The sequence below is a fragment of the Brienomyrus brachyistius genome, chromosome 15, assembly GCF_023856365.1.
Source record: "Brienomyrus brachyistius isolate T26 chromosome 15, BBRACH_0.4, whole genome shotgun sequence".
NCBI lineage: Eukaryota > Metazoa > Chordata > Actinopteri > Osteoglossiformes > Mormyridae > Brienomyrus > Brienomyrus brachyistius.
Window position 1 is genome coordinate 18,699,507 of NC_064547.1, and position 16,993 is coordinate 18,716,499.

Consider the following 16,993-nt stretch of genomic DNA (forward strand, 5'->3'; position numbering starts at 1 on the left):
GTGTCTAAGCATGGGAGGCTATTTTCAGTTACTTGCCTCTTTTTTATGACTGGTATAGTCTGGGTTTAATATTTGCCTGAGTTTATTTTTTAGTACAGACACTGATGGAAATTAATGTTTTACTGTAAATTAGTGTAATTGCTGATATATTATTTTCCATTTTACACAGATTAAAGAAATTTAGGATGCCTCATGAAACAGGATGTATGGTTTAACCATACTCACAGACCGCCCCCCCCCCCCCAACCTTCTCCTAATTAAGATCATTCTGGCAATAACTTGTGTAGGTTATTTATTTAATATATTTATTTTTTTTAATAGCCCTATCATGTAATTGGGATCAAATGGAACATCTTATCCTCCTGGTTGGACCCAGCTGACTTGGCATTGGTCCAACAGAACTACAGTGGTACACCCCCTCCCCACACACACACACACACACACCTCTCCCCTGTCCACACGCACCTCTGTCTCTCACTTTTCCTTTTTAATAAATACAAATGAATCGTCTCGCTGAGGTGGTGGCAGTTACTCCGCGTGGCGCTTGTTGCTGTTAGTGGGTCCTTGGGTAACGGCCAGGAGCTATGAGGTTATGTCACTGTCATACGGACGGTCTTTCCCTGTACCGGCGGCCGGGTTTGGGAGCTGGAGTCAGGCTGAGGAATCTCGTGTCTTCTGAGTCATCCTGGTGCACCGAGGGGTATCCGAAACACGTCATGGGCAGCAGACTTCTGAGGAAGCGAGGAGTGATGATACATTGAGCAGATTAGCAAGGAAGACCATCACCCACATGTACTTAACGTCTCTCTGCTAAACCCTTTGTGAGTCCCTGGAAAGAGAGTCAGTTTTTAGAGAAGTGTTGAATCTGGGAAAATGAAAATCAGTGAGTCTTCCACCTCCGTCCACAGACCTGTCGCCCTCCGGAGGCTCCCTGTGTCCCAGCAGATGGTGTCACAGCCTGCCCTGTAGGCATGCCTTCTGCTGGTCCTGTCTACACCATCCCAGCCTGGCACTGAGAGGTCTGCTCCGATAGCCCATGTGCCACCACCTGTCCTGGGGTCTTGACACCGTGCGCAGAAACACAGGGAGCCACCAGAGGGCGATGCTGAGCTCAGTTCAGGTTGGACAGGAGGGGTGTTCGCACCCAGCCCTCTCCCCCATACAGCCCCTGCATGAGGACGAGATATGGCTAGTGACCACCTCCTCTGCCTGACCTGCCTTGAGCACTGCCTCTCTCTGGCCTCATCCCGGTGGATCGTATCCCGGTACTGCCCCTGATGTCACAGTCAGATGGCCATCTTCCAGGGCAAGCCCCCCCCCCCCCCCCCCCGTCCCACCCAGCTGCCGCAGAGCATAATGAGAAGGTCCCAGCCAGAGGTGCTGCTGTGGAGCCCCTCTCCTCCGCAAGCCCACACAGAGAATGGTGTAGGTGACTGAGATGGGACACCCCAGGGAGCTCCCCTCCCAGCCCAGAAGCAGAGCAGGCCTGACAAACACTCCTTTTTTGGGCCAAGCTCATTTGTGGGGCTGGGGATGCAGACACACTGAGTAGGACGAGGATCCTGTAACCTGTGACTCAGTGACTCCCCCTACTGGACACCTCTGATTCAGTATCAACACCAGGACGCCTCCTGCTCCTACTGTAAGTGCCAGTCTACCCATCAGGTGACGTATCTTCTGTGGGGCCGCCGATTTTAGCAAGACAATTTCGATTTGTCTCAGGCGGGGTTTGCCACCAGTGAAGCTTGCTTGGGAAGCCACATGGGCTTCGACCAGTAACGCTTTTATTGTCCTAGAACAGGGTTTCCTAATCCAGTCCTTAGGGACTTACAGACAGTCCATGTTTTTGCTGCCGACAGGGAGCAAAATTGTGAACTGTCTGAGAGGGAGCTTGGACGGAGCATGGAGGACTGGATTGAGAGGCCCTGTCCTATAAGAAAGGAGGAGAACAGGGATGTTTCCATGGCTCCTAGGCTGGTGTTCCTCCGCACCGTACCTAATGTGTGTGATGCATCTGCAGCAGTCCTCTTGGGCCTGTGCAGAAGATCTAGATGCACTGTCACGTGTTAGTGAGAAGATTGCATTCTCATCCTTATTCCTGTGCTCGTCTGCTGAGGTTCCAAGCTGTCTGGAAAGTAGTGAACATGTCTAAATGGATCCCAGCAGCAGAAGGTGGCTCGCATGACCTCACTGCGAGCCTCTTTCTGACCCACCTGCGCTCTATTCCCACTCACCCATGTCCTCGGGCATCATGAGAGAAACAGGCTTCAAGCATTATGGGACGTATAAAAACATACCTAAGAATAAGCTGGTTTCATGGTACTTTTTCGGAATCAGTAGCAGTCAACCCATTAAACACCCACGATGGGGTGCTGACTCAGACAGGTGGCACCGGCCGTGGACCTCGTCCAGGGCGGCACGTGGGCTTTGACCTGCACTGGTCACAGGACTGCTCTGCTTTTGTGCCATTGAAAAATCATTCTTAGCCCGACTTTCTCAAGGAAGAAAAATCCAATCTACATCTCTGAAAGTGCTGAAGATGAAATCAATGAAATGAAATAGTCACACTTCAGCACGTAAGGTGCATTAAAACAGTGGCAGTAAATCACGGTAAAATGTTAAGAATTTTGTTTGTAACAAGCGCATTCAAAATACAGTTCATAAGTAATTCGGCGCACGCCATTGCTCACGGTCCAGACACCCGGAGAATTCCAAAACTTTCCGTTATATCTAGCTGGCAAGGTGCTTAACCTAAATTACCTCAGTGTATCTGCTCTGATAAATAGGTCAAAGTGGAAAAAAACATTAAAAATACATTTCTAAATTAAAATAATGCAGATCGAAGTAATAAAGCTGATGTATTTTTATCTTTCTGGTGAAACCACAAAATAGGCTAGCAGTCTGAGTTCAGTAACGTAACCAAGAAGTTCATTAACGGGACACGTACTTCGTAAACTCTGGAAGAAATTTAGATGTGTTTATACGTTGGCCATCAACGCCTGCAGACAGATTCACAGTTTGCTTAAGTGGCTTCTGTTCTGAGCTTTGCGAGTTGTGAGGGGAGATCTTGTAAATCGCTTCATTCTCCAGATAAGGCCGATGCCAAATTTAGGCTATTTGATTATTAACGGTATGAAAATGACATACATCAAGGTGAGAAACAGCATTACAATATTTCAGTTTCGCATGAAACGACGTTTTGTTAATCTATAGTGGCAGTACTGCTGTTTACCAACAGGCGTACTGTAAGGACTTACAATATCATACATATTTCACTCCAAGAACCCAGCCGTCGCGGGAGATCGGTTATAACCGAGTGAACTGCAGACAGCCGAGTTGCCTGAGGCTTCGTGCCAGACCTGGACTCCACCTTCCAGGCAGGCGATACGGGCATTAAATAGTAAAGAACCAAAGTAGATACATGCCAGCCTGAAAGGAGAGACGTCGGGGAACGTCCAGGGAGGAAAGTTACACTAATTATCTCAATCTGCAACATCCGTGTGTTTGCAGAAATATATCTACGTTTTACCAATAAATTTGCATATAAAAACTTTTATTTTTTACACCACAACAAATAAACAGCGGATAATTTATTTCGATACAATAATGACGGGAACGTATATATCACACGTTCATATTATTAAACCTCACCGACTGTCCGAATAATGGAAGGTGAGATCCAGACCAGCTTGTATTAAAAGGCCCAGGGTTTACTCGATGCCCTACTTTGTCTAGAGTTTAGGCCTTAATAGGTTGCCAGCATATTTTAGAGGTAAGACTTTCTCATAAATAAAACAGAATTAATTACATATAAATAGAAATTCGTAATATATAATGACGCCATTCTTTATAAAACTTTCGAACCCCTGCTTTTTTTGTTTTTAGTATTCTGAAATGGCGTTTTGGTAGCGAACATTTCTTTGCGTATTATCTTTAACCTTTTCCTTATAGCCATACTCAAAGTTTGCAAATGTCCAAACATTGACAAGCCCCAGGGTTGCGGTTCGTGTCTTGCGTCATAATTTGCACGGTCTCCCCATGATGCGCGGGTCTCCTGCGGGGACCCCTGTTCGGATGTGTATGGTCTCTAAATTGCCCAGAATATATGACTGTGTGCGTGTCTGTGCCACGCAAGGGACTGGCATCCCGTCCAGGGTGCAGCCCAGCGGTGTCCCCCACGCTGCTCGGGGTATCACCTTCCCTGCCGGGACAAGCAGATAGAAGACGGATGCACTAATCTTATAAAACAAATATCGCAAGTAAATCTTACATAAATAAAACTTGGAAAATGCAATAGTTCGGTACGACCCGCATCCGTAAAATACCCAGTTAAAAGTATGATTTTCCTTTAGTAAGCGCAATAGTTTTGCTGCTTCACTGTGGCTGAATCATTGCAAACCTGGAAAGCATATATCGTGGGTGGGAAGGACCTAATTTCATTAATGTGCGCTGTAGGTGTAACTATTACAAAAACATAACATTTTGTTCGGTGGAGAATTTGAAGAGTAATGTGCCACGATTACACGGAAAACACTTAATATTCAATAGCTTTAAGCTGAATTCATGTTATTCTAACTGGCCGTTTAGTATACTGAAAATAAGTTTGCCCGTGAGTCCTTATTAGCCATCGTGTACTATTTAGAGTCAACGGGGGAATCACGGCATGTCAAATAGCCATTACATTTCGACATTAAATCATTTGTATTACCCAGATGAGCCCATCTCCTTGTATAAGGTAATTAAATGACCGAAACAGTGTCGTGAAGCGCCGCTAAGCCTCATGCTGTAAACCCATGACCACGGGCGCTGGCAGAGGGCAAGAATCTCTACCGTCCTACCTTAGAACAGACAAGCTCTTGGTTTTTGCGACGCCCACGAACGTCTGGAGAAACTCCCCTGACACGTGTCTGGAATAATCAGTCGTTCTTTATACACTTCACTGTTTCTTAATGATTTTTGCGTTTCCTAAAGATTTTGCATTTCCTTTACATCTAAGGTCTTTGCATTTCTAAGGGTGTTTGTATTTCTTAATGATTTATTTTTTTTTGTTCCTAAAAGGTTTTTGCGTTTTCTAACGGGTTTTTTTTTGTGACGTCACGACACAGAGCGGTGGGCTTGGGTGCCAGGGAGGTCACACGGCTCACCGTGTTGATCGTCTGCTGTCCTCTTGCTGTCCCTCATTCACGTAACGGTCATGCAGAAAGAGCAGGAGAGAGAGAGAGAGAGAGGGAGGGTGAAAGAGAGAGAGGGAGGGAGAGGGCAAAGTCTCCTTTCGTTTCTGCCGGCGCGCACATAGCGGTACAGGGAGAGTAAGCGGAGCGGCGAGCATCAGACAGACCATAATAAAACCAACTGCTTAACACTCGCTTTGACCAAAAGGGAATTCGCAGCTCAAACAGGACGCCGCTTTATTCTGCGCGCTGCCAGAACCAAGAGAACCCCACCAATGGATCCTACTCTGAATTGTTCAGAACAAAATAAACAAGTCTTTCACAAGTCTTACCACCAAAACTAAACGAAGCAAACCGAATACTTGGATGATGATAAGCAAAAATCCATTGCAGTTAAAAGCTTTTATTAAGTGGGATTTGCAATAACAGAAACACATTTATCTTTTAGTGCCCTGGCACTCTGCGCGTGCGAAAGGGATGAGGTGTTGGCGTCGGCATCCGTGAACAAAAATCACAGAGTGGATCTCAGCAATACAGATCAATGAAGAATGTGGAGGTGCTTGGGGGTACGATCCAGAAAGAGTTCATGAAGCCCTCGGTGGTATCATGCGTCTTCTCCCCGAGCCCAGCGCGCAGTCTTTACGGCTCATCTTTTTACTGATATTTGTAATGGGGGTGGCACCATCGCCCGCCCTCACGGCCGGCTGTCCCGGCCGCTGCATGTGCGACGACCAGCTGGTGGTCCAGTGCGTCGGGCAGCAGCTGACCGACTTTCCTACCGATCTTCCTCTGGCCACCCGGCAGCTCATCATCTCCAACAACCGCATAGGGGAACTGCCGGCGCTACAGCTCAACTACCTGTCCGACCTGGTGTACCTGGACTGCAGCAACAACTCCCTCACAGACATCACAGAGTCCACCTTCGGAAACCTGCGGAAGCTCGCCTATCTGGACCTGTCCTTCAACATCTTAATTCACATAGACGACCGGACGTTCGGACCCTTGGCCAGCCTGGTGATGCTGAGGATGACAGACAACCCCACTCTGTCGGAGATCCACCCGGACGCCTTCGCCGAGAACTTGGCCCTGCAAGTGCTGGACATCAGCAGAAACAACCTGACAGCGCTTAACATCACCACCCTCATAGCCTTGCCGGCGCTGCGATCGCTGGGCATCAGCGGGAACCCATGGCGATGCGACTGCGAGACCGAGGACCTGTGTCTCTGGGTGCAGATCGAGGGATTCAAGTTTCAAGGTGAGCCTGGCCGCGTCTTCTCCGACATTCCCTTTCTTTAGTATTGGTCAAATATAACTTCCTCGTAAATTCACTTTTTAAGTCCAGATTTAGAGGAAACCGAAGTATAGTCTCAGTGCAGATGAAGATTCGCTAAGATGAAGTGTAAAAAAGACTCCAAGTAACATTTATCCATATATTTAAAGAAAAGCAATGCTTTTTGTGACATTTGGCTTTGTCTATAGGTGACGCAAAACAGACAAAACAGAGTTCATAAATCCAAAATTTAGATGCAAACAAAAAAAAGCACTAAATCTGACGTTCCTTTAAAGAATTTACCAGGTCTTCCTCTGTCGGTGACCTTGACTGCGCGCACATGGACCGCCTCTGTCCTGAAAATGCGCACGTAACTAAACTTCTGCCTCGAGCTCGGCGTGACTCGCTAGATTCGCTCGCGTAAGTTTATAGCAAGACAGCCGCTCTTTGGCACTGCATCCCTAGAGGTTTTGCGGCTAATATAAATAGTATGTGGGTGAACGTGACCTCAAAAGTAATCTGCGGAAGTACGATACTTCTACTCAGATGACTTTAATTCGGAGGTGTGGACAGCCGCTTTACGTCTGCCGCGCTCAACTCAAGTCCGTATTTTTCAGCGTGTGTAAAACGCATGTATGTCAGGGGCTCCTGGACTGCCACCGTGCTCAGGTGTACCTCTCCAGCCCCGAAGTAAGTCATCATGAGAGATGTGCAGTCTCTGGACGTATGCACGAAAATCTCGTAGTTTTGCTTCATTGACTGGGATATTCATCACGCCTTTCGACTTTTCAAGGGCAGCCGAACAGTGTAGTTTCTTTATACATAACGATAATGCAGCTATTAGGCCTACTAGCAACAAAATCGCGGATTAATTTCATATGTTGAGATCTAAAGCGGATGTGGTTTATATTTTAGGAAAGTAGCGCAAACCATGTCCTGAAAGATGGACAACATATTTCATGGATATGTAAACTGCTTCTTACTTAATTCTGGGCAAATGTCCCTGAAGCTGTTGTTCAGGAACTGTCCAAAAGGTGAGGGGTCCACCCTGTATGTGGCATCACAGCTCAGCTGGGCCGTTCCTGCCCCCTTTGGTTCTGTTTTCACGGCCATGTGACACGGAGAGCATGGTATTATTGTGACAGCCAGGTCAGCAAACCCGGTGAGACAGGCTCATAGGGATGCCGGGGGTTGTGGGGGGGGAGCGTGTGGCCTCTTTCCACCAATAGAACACCTTTCATGTCATTAGATCCTGCCGTGAACTGTGACATTTCTGAGAATTCCTTCTCTGGGCTGTTGTAGTGAGACGAATAGGGTGTTTAGAAGGATCCAGAAACCTTCTTAGACCATGCGTGTAAATGTCAAAATTAATTAAATATGCTGACGATGCCTTTGCTGCGTGGGATGGGGCTGTCCGTGACCAAGCGGATAAGCAACCGGAAGATGGATGGATGGAAATTAATCTGCATCATTTTGTCTGAAGGCGGCTTACTTGTTTCCCTTTCTCCTCTGGTAATTACACTCCTAAAATTGGACAACACACACTCCTCATTTAGCTCTCCCCCTTATAACACTAATTTGTTATAGCACAGTTTCCCTGGAGAGAATGAAATATAAATTATCATGGGAACATTATTTGATTTCAAACTGCTCCACAATACTAATTATCCATTACAATTTTTTTTGTCTGCAGTTTGTAATCGCTGTCTAATCATGGGAAAGACTATATTTAGAAAGTTATCGGTGACTTCTAAGATTGGGGTGACATTTGGGGTCCGTGCGGTTCGAACTGATTTCCTGGGTCACTCTTTGGCCGTGATGGTCACCCCGCAGAGGGCGTACAGAAGGAGAAGAAGAGTAAACATTGGAAGAGAGTGAAGAAACGAGGGAGAGAGAAGCAGAGAGAGAGAGAGGACACAAGGATGTTGGATGTCGTGCAGGAATTTCATTTCAGACAAAGCTATAAGGTTGGGTGTTTCGTAGGACGGTAATAAGTCGATACAGCAAACATACCCACCTCTTAATGTAAGATGACTTATGGGAGATGGAGATACCCCTCCCCAGAGAGGATGAGTTGTAGCTGAGGGGAGTATGCAGATTACTTCTGTGATGACCTTCACCACCTTTCACGCCCGGGATGGGAGGAAGGTGATTGGGGGAATTTTTTTGAAAATGAAATTAGTAATGTTGTTATGATGGTTTTAGGTGAGGAAGACAAGGACATATGCAGCTGTGCCCGACGTTTCCACGTGCTGCTGTAATTAGGGATCCTCTCCTCAATGACACATCTCACATATATTAGAAGTAGTTTTTCTTAACCCTTTTTTTTTATCAGGAAGCTCATCTCTTTGGCTTTGCGTATATGCAGCCTGTGATTGACGCACGGTGCCACGACGTTCCCATCAGCGGGACCCCGGGAGAGAGCTGACTTACAGATGGAAGGGTGATACACAAAATTGCTTTCTGCTTATACCCCTTTCACCTTTGGGTGCTCATAAATTGAAAATATAAGTGCACTCTTTGGTCATTTATGATTGGCTGTCCTAGAGAATAGATGACAGAGTAAAATTAAGTACAGACATTAACATTTAATATAGTTATTGCATGCTTTCATCCAAAGCGATGTACATTCTTGAGGAAGCAGCGTCAGACGGTGTCAGGAGCAATTTAGGGTTAGGGGCCTCGCTCAACGGCCAAACAGTGACATCACTCCTTCCTGGGACTGAAACACAGTACTCCCAGACAGGTGTTTGCACTAGACCTCATGGTTATGGCAGCTTTCACTCTGAGAGACATCTTTCCCTCAGTGGTATAAAAAAAATGAAGAATGTTGTGTGATTCACCCAGAATGCTGTGGCGCTTCCCCACTGAAGTTCCGGAACCTGGTTCCTGGTTTCGAGTTCTGGGCCACTTCCATCAGGTGTTTTCCATCACACAACAGGAACTGCCATCTTTATGCTATATAAGCATGGGAGATGCGAAAGGTTTGCAGGTTATGCGTGACACGGGATTTCATACTGGACAAAACTTTAGTTATTGGGGCTGGGGGGTTCATCTCATAGTCCAAAAAAATGGGACTAATTGCATCCTGTATTGGTTCAAAACAGGACACAGCATTTTATTTATGTTTTATTCATAAAATTACTTTTTATGAAATCTGACAAGTAGATCAATCTTTTATTTTTTAGAATAAAAAAAATTGATTAGAACCAGCAGGTTTCACCACCGGCTCTGGCAATATTCGACATAAATATTTCACTTATCAAAATCAAAATTTCCATATTAGTCCACCACTTTATATATATATATATATATATATATATATATATATATATATATATATATAAAACAACTTCAGGAAAGCCAGAGCACTTTTATGCCAAATTTTACGTAGACTGCATATGCCCCACCCCAGTAGTTCCTGGCTGAACGAAAAGTGCTGTGGTGTAGGGATTAAAAAAAAAAGTTCAGGAACTACACTATATTTCCCAGGAAGTATAATTGGGACAAGTTCCTGTGATGGGAAGTGTCATGGGTCATACTGAAACGTTTTAACAAATGCATCAAGCATGACGTTCAGAAAAGAAGGGACCTGAGGGAGCTGCGGATGTCATGGCAGAGTGCTGTGGTTCCACAAGCCCCATCCTGACAAAGAGTGTTAGCCATGTAGCATTAGCTATTTAGCATTAGCCGTGTAGCATTAGCTTTAGGCTCACCTATATGGCTTGTACACCCCTTCACCAGTTTCTGTGAATCAGTGTGTCTTTCTAACCCAGTGCACTCTTCAAGAAGCACTGTTTAAGACAGACTATTCAGGTAGTGTCTAGAAAAAAAACAAAACATATATCTATCTGCCAATTGCTTTTCCCAGGAGGGGATTATCCCAGGCAGCTCAGGACACTGAGCAAAGCAAGGGTACATGGCGTTCAACTGAAGGACACATTTATGGTCAAATTTGTGGTGAGTTAGAGATGCCAGTTAGCCTAAGTCAGTGGTTCTCAAACTATGTCCTCGGGACCCACTGTCCTGCTTGTTTTCCAGCTATCCCTGCCCCACACACTGCTGATTACCTGGATCAGGTTTGTTCAGTCAATCAGAAGCTGAAAGATAGCTGGGACTTGTGTGTGGGGCAGGGATAGCAGGAAAACAAGCAGGGCAGTGGGGCCCGAGGACCGAGTTTGAGAACCACTGGCCTAAGTGCATGACGTTGGACTGTGAGGGGAAACTGCAAGTACCTGGAAGAAACCCGGTGAAACCGAGGAGGCAGGATTCAAATCCCCAACACTGCAGGAGCAGCCTACTGAGTAAATACAAATGCATACAGAAATTAATGCTAAGGAAATGTAATGCTAATGTTTATGACGCAGTATGGCATTTCCAGCAGTGGAGGTTCTATAGCCTGTATTTGGCTGCATGGCAAACAAAGAGAGACACACAAGCACAGACACACTGTATATATAAAACAGAGAGGAATGAAACCTTGTGCCCGTAGTTATACGTGGAAACCATCTTGCATTAAGCGAGGCAACACCAGGACAGATGACCTGCTTTGATCTTGCCCTGGGAGACAGCGTGTTGAAAACAAAGGCTTCAGACTCCTCTCTGTTTTCTACTGTCTGATTAGCAAAACTGAGAAGTTGCCTGAGAAACACATCAAGATTTTGTGAGAATATTGAGGAGGAATCCTATGATCTGTCGGTGTTTCAGGGTGCAATCAAGGCGAATCGACCAGGGCACATAAAAAAAAAAAAACCCACCAGCACTAAAACACTCAAACATAAATCTGAGGAACGGAGGAAATATGTCTGCTTATGTCATACATATATTACATTGTACTATGACTCATCTGTGAAGCTGAAGGTGAACTAAATCAAAGTCTTTTTACAAATCAAAAATAGCCTATTTGTATTACAAAAGAACTCAGCAGTGGTGGTGAGAGATGCATAAAGAACAAGATGTTTAATTATATAAATCTTACTGGTTGAGGTTGAGAAGACTGATAGGTGGCAACTTTGCTCCCAGAATTACTTTTAGCGATTTTCTCTGTCTTCTGTACAAACCCAACTGCAGATTAGTGTTTTTAATTGAAAGTAAAAGAGCCCCACAGAAGTACTGTTTTTCTAGATTATGGCATTTCTAACTTGAGGTCCAGCATGTTGACTCTTAGGCAGACTTATGAAATGCAAGTAAAAGTATATCGATTGAGTAAATGTAATTACTTTGGATGGATTTCAGATCTGCAAAAGGACTGCAAATTCAAATCTGTGGCAAAGGAATCAGTTGTGCTGTAAACCACTGGATCCGTCCACCGGGCTCATAACAAAATGAAACCAATCGATTGGTCTCCTTTTTGAGGTACGATAAGGGCGCTAGACACATTCAAAAGACACATTAGGGACCCTTGTTTTTACTCACCACCCCGGCACTCAGAAAGCTAAGGGTGCATTTTGGCTCGGCGGGTTGGAATGCTGTGCCTGTGATTGAAAGGTTGCTAGTTCAAGTCCTGTGCTTAGCAGGGCGAGTTCACTGTCAGGCCCTTGACCAAGGTCCTTAACCTCCACTTGTTCCAGGGACTATCTGATCCTGGTTTCTCAAAAAAGATGCCTGGTGTTCCGGAACTTTTTTGGCCCTTTTGTTTTTGTGGAGCGAGCTGAAGAAAAGGGCAAGGTGACGTCGTGGTTGACACACCCCAGGCTGCTTCGTTAAGGGATGCTGGTTCCACACTAGTTCCCAGATGCAGACGGGGGCTGATGCAGGGCATCCATGACGTTGGCTAATGCGCCCAGGTGGGGGCAGAGACGCCAAGCCACGGCTTCTGGGTAAGAGGTGATCCAGTGCTCCAGCAGACGTTTAAATAAACTTTTGGGTCTCTGCAGAAATTGTTAGCCTCATCTTTTGGAAAAGAAAACAAAAAAACACAATAATGATTCTTCATTTATTGTACTGTTGCGGCCATCTCCTCCATGGCCCTTATGGACGAAATTATTATTCTGAAAAGTTCTGCTTGGGCTGCAGAGGCTGCACAGTGATGTGGGTGCAGCAGCCCCAGCATGAAAGCAAAGGCATGAAGGATTTAAGGCCCCGTGTTCTAAAAGGGGCCCCTTGACAAACTCACTTAGCAGATTAGTATGAGCAGTGCCATTGCGAGGCTGGAGGTGAAGCCGGCAAGGTTCCTACAGGGATTTTTCTGGCCACTTTTACCTATTTCATTTGGACGTTTCAGTTCATTTGCGAAGGAGCAGCTCTGTTAGTGTTATTTATCGTCTCCATTACAGAAAAGGCACTGGGGCGGGGGGGGGGGGGGGGGTCTGGTAGAGAGGCTAAGCGAGGTGATGCGTTCTCCGTAGGGCACCTGGGACGGGCCATGAGGTCCTGGCCTGAAACACGGCACCAACCCGCGAGAGGCGCTGAGTAATGAATTTGGCTGAGAACCCAGGTGGGGGGGGGGGGGATGGGTTGAGGGGCCAAACCAGGGGCAGAAACGCGATGAGCGGCAGACACCCCAGCAGGTGTGACGTTACATTATGGGGAACTCTTAGCGAGAACTCTGCCCCCTGAAAGCCTGAACGCCATTCCGGCAGGTAACACAATCAAAGGGAGCGGGAAATGTATCTGCCCACGTGCGAGTGTGTGTGTGTGAGTGTGTACTGTTGCACCTCCATCAACACTGTGACTCACTCGCGATTAATCTTCATTTTAGCCATAAACGAGTCGATTATCACCCGATTAGAAGCAGGTGCAGACATTACGGGAAGCCATTCTGTCCTAATTTTGCTCCAGGCAAACCTGACGGTGTCCTGCTAAGAAGCTGCGATGTGATTGACTGTCCAAGGCAGCCGTAGTTATGACGTCACTTCTCCTCCCCCCCTGCCCGTGTGTCAGATGAAGGGCAGATCGTGTGCCAGGATCCCCCGGACATGATGGGACAGCGCCTCTCAGACGTTGGCATGCAGCTGCGGACGGACTGCCATCAGACCCTCGGCTACTGGGACTACCTCTTCTTCATCGCCATCGGCTTTGTCATCTTCTCGACGGGCACGGTGGTGGCCTGGGTCATGGGCGTGTTCATGGTGTTGTGCGAGCGCTACAGCAAGCTATGCAGTCAGAAGCTGGATCGCGAGGCTGAGGAGCGTCTCCGCTATGGTCGCGCCAACGCGCAGGGCAACGGGGACCTCAAGAAGCCCGGCCTGCATGTGTAACACCCCCAGGCTAGGAGGTTGGGGGGGTGGGGGGTGGGCACACCATGCTGTCTCACCATCTCAATGGAACTGGCCACTGATATTCCCCGGTCTGTTCTAGTGTGGAGCGGGGGAGTCGGCGTGGACTGGGGGTGTCCTCACCAATCACTGAACAATCTTCAGAGGTGTGGATAGTGTGAAGAAGCACTCCTGTCGTCGTTGAAGTTTTCTGCCATAGCAGTGGACAGTTGACGGTATTGATGGTGTTTGAATCTTGTAAGATGTCAAACCCATACTTGGGTCAATTAGGATAGATCAGCCATGTATTATAGTCACTTAGAACATTAGTGCTTCTCATCTAACTGGGACAGGGTCATCACACTGCATAACACTGCATAACACTGAATTTTCTGTGGTGTTTCCAAACTGGCTAAGAAAAAATGACACCAACCACAGTAAATTTTACTGTAAAGCAAACGGAGTTGTGATATGTGAGCAGCAGAGTGGAGAGAAGGAGTCCTGGTTGACTCCACGTCTCCAGGTTGACTCTTGTTCCACAGACAGCACCAAAAGCCTTACAGGATGTAATTATTCAGCAATAATGCCTTGACAGGTCAAGCACTGAGTAATGGAGTCACTCCTGCGTAGCATAAACCCATTTGTTTGTTCCGCAGATTTTGTTTTTAGGTCTTTAAGTTTTGAGGTGTGATGAAACTCAGTCAAGTGCAGAACTTCTGCACACCGTGCAAGCCCCTCACCTAATCAGCCCCCCTCCCCCACCTGTAGGCCCTGATTCTGTACATAGATTCACTCTGAGTTTTGCAGACCTCAGTTTCTGGTTGAATCCCGAAGGTCTCGGCCTTACAGGGTCTGAGCCTTTGATCCGGAATATCCTACATTGCCTCTCTATCTCCATCAGTGCTTCCATTGGGACATTGGCATGCGGGTCAGTGCTGTGAGTGCTAATGACATGTACAAAGTGTTAATCTGTTCTGGAACTTCAGATATAAATACCAAGCGATGATGGGAAGAGGAAATTAGCTGTGTTCGGGAGGTATGGTGGTCCTGAGGCAAGGATCTGATGTTCTGAGCCATGTCTCCATGGATACCACCTCACTGCCCTACGTATGCGGTCTCAGGAGCTGCTGGCTGTCCAGACTTGGGGACCAGGGGTCCTGACATCTGTGCTTTATTCTGTGAACAGCAAGGTGGGGGGGGGGGGGGGGCTTTCGGTGCCTGTCAAAACCCTCTCGTGGGTTTGCATGCAGTGTTGTAGGAATGAATGTAAAGTGATTCAGCCCATCTGGGCTGTAAGACATCCTGACAGACCCTGGATCATGCAAAGTGCTGTAACCGGTTACTGTGACACGTAAGGGGAAGCTCTCGGAGGTGATGTATATTAATTTAATTTAATGTTTGCACTGTCTGGGGGAATACTGTGGTCTTCTGCCACAAACACAGATGTCTGGCGTTCCGAAAGAACACCATACAGAATATCTCCCCTTCCTACTGTTTGCTGTGAAATTAGCGGATTAGAGATCCCTATTCTCCCTCAAAGAAGGAAAAAAACTACACTGAAGTTGAACGTTTTTGGTATAAAACAAAACAAAAAAAAAAAAAAACATGATTCTTAGAAAGGATTTAATTGACAGAATTAGGAAACTGGCATCTACTTGAGTCCTGGGGTAGAATGTAGTCAGCTTCCCTAAACGTTTCTGCTGTAATTCGATGTTGTGTGTTTTGTACACACCATTCCTCACACATCGGCTGCAATTATGCTCAGAAGTATCGCTCTCAGCTCTCCTAAATATTTATAAACGCCCGCCAGACCTCTATAGGTTCAATTATTTAGGACGAGCAATTCAAATGTCAAGAGTCAGATGTCCCATTGGAGAATAAGCAGGCTCTGGTGTCTGTGGGTGGGTTCCTCTCCGAGATTAACAAGCTGGACCATGGTGTCCTGGCGGGAGAGAGATACGTCTGGACAGGAGAATTCTTGGGTTCTCGCGGGGTAACTCCCGGTCCTACCTCGCCAGCACTGATTTCGCCATACCATTTCTGCCCCACTGAGAACTCTCCGAGAAAGGGCCAGCTGAAGTCTACTTCCCTGCCCCCTTTTTCCGGCACCTTCCCACAAATCTGCGAGTAACTGGATCACGACCACATATGCCAGAGGTGACAGATGTGTACCTGGCAGCCAACTGGGTCCCGGTGGCTGGGGGAATCTGAATACCTGCTCTAAAAATAAAGGCACTCACTGGCCGTCACACATTCCCTGTCCTGTGTAGTATACCTCCTTTCCTTTCTGTCACCGGGACACACCATGGACCTTTTATGGGGGAAGGGGGTGCTTTAGAGGAGCACTTGGTGCCAGGAGCTCATTTGCCGTCGGTTCTGATGAAGCTCCAGTGCAGGGCAATTTAGCACCGAGGTTCCTGTAACATAGCAACGCATTGAAAGGGGGCAGCGTCTTTTAGGGCCTTTGAAATTATGTGCCTGGCACGCGTCGGCTGTCCAGGCTCGGCTGCGAAGGCGGGGAGGTATTTCATTTTGCGCTGTCGCCTTCCAGAAAGTTAATTTCTAGGTTTTTTCCTTCTTTTTTTTTTTTAAAGTCCTACACAGGAATAGAATCACATAAAATCTCACATTTGGCATCTTACACCGTTCATCTTCAAGAGAGGCTTCAGCACTGCCTGTATGGCCGTAATTCACACACACGCTCTCCCTCTCTCTCTCCCTCTCTCCCTCTCTCTCTCCTTCTCGCCCCCTTAATCATACCATAAAGCCCGGACCTTCGGGTCTCCATAGCCGCCTGTTATTCACATCCCCAGCCGTTTCCATACAGGCCCCATCACTCTACCCTCGGTCATTTTTTCCCCTTCATCTGCATTTCTTTGGGTGCTTTGTCCACTTGACTCCATGTCTCCATCAGCAATGAATGAAATGAAATCAGCTACAGACTAACACACTAACCCCATCGTTTGTTTGTCAGGGTTCTGCCTTTAAAAACTTCTGTAACTTATATTAAGTGAAAATATCACATTATTATCTCTGAAAGAATAAAGAAGGTATTTTTGTTTGTGTTTTTTTTTGTTACACTCTGAGAATGCGGAGGCCAGTTCGGCTCCTATGATTGGGTGATGGGGTGATGGGGAGAGGGAGACCAGTTCGGCTCCACTGATTGGATGGCGGGGTGCTGGAGAGCGGGAGACTGGTTCGGCTCCTCTGATTGGATGGTGGGGTTCTGGAGAGCGGGAGACCGGTTCGGTTTCTCTGATTGGCCACTGGCCTCATCTTGTCACAGACTCCTTGGTTACTCGTTCACGCGTGGACGTGTATGGCCTGCTGACATTGTACTTTTTCAATAAAGGTCA

At 46.8% G+C, this 16,993-nt stretch overlaps 1 protein-coding gene across 2 annotated transcripts; it reads left to right on the top strand.

Annotated features, from left to right (window-relative positions):
- Window positions 1–1,326: 1,326 nt before the first annotated feature.
- On the top strand, window positions 1,327–16,993 carry LOC125709317 (leucine-rich repeat-containing protein 52-like). Of its 2 annotated transcripts, none has more exons than XM_048977630.1 (3): window positions 1,327–1,665; window positions 5,620–6,426; window positions 13,324–16,993. In XM_048977630.1, the coding sequence occupies exons 2-3, from the start codon at window positions 5,778–5,780 to the stop codon at window positions 13,638–13,640; spliced, it is 966 nt and encodes a 321-aa protein (XP_048833587.1). In that variant the 5' UTR covers window positions 1,327–1,665; window positions 5,620–5,777; the 3' UTR covers window positions 13,641–16,993. The 2 variants fall into 2 exon arrangements, with proteins under 2 accessions (XP_048833587.1, XP_048833589.1); XM_048977632.1 differs by having other exon boundaries at window positions 1,327–1,642.

Excerpts from the sequence above, each read along its gene's own strand:
- LOC125709317 (XM_048977630.1), top strand. The coding sequence starts at position 5,778 with ATGCGTCTTCTCCCCGAGCCCAGCGCGCAGTCTTTACGGCTCATCTTT. Across the intron at positions 6,427-13,323 it reads CGAGGGATTCAAGTTTCAAG|ATGAAGGGCAGATCGTGTGC; the intron begins GTGAGCCTGGCC and ends CCCGTGTGTCAG.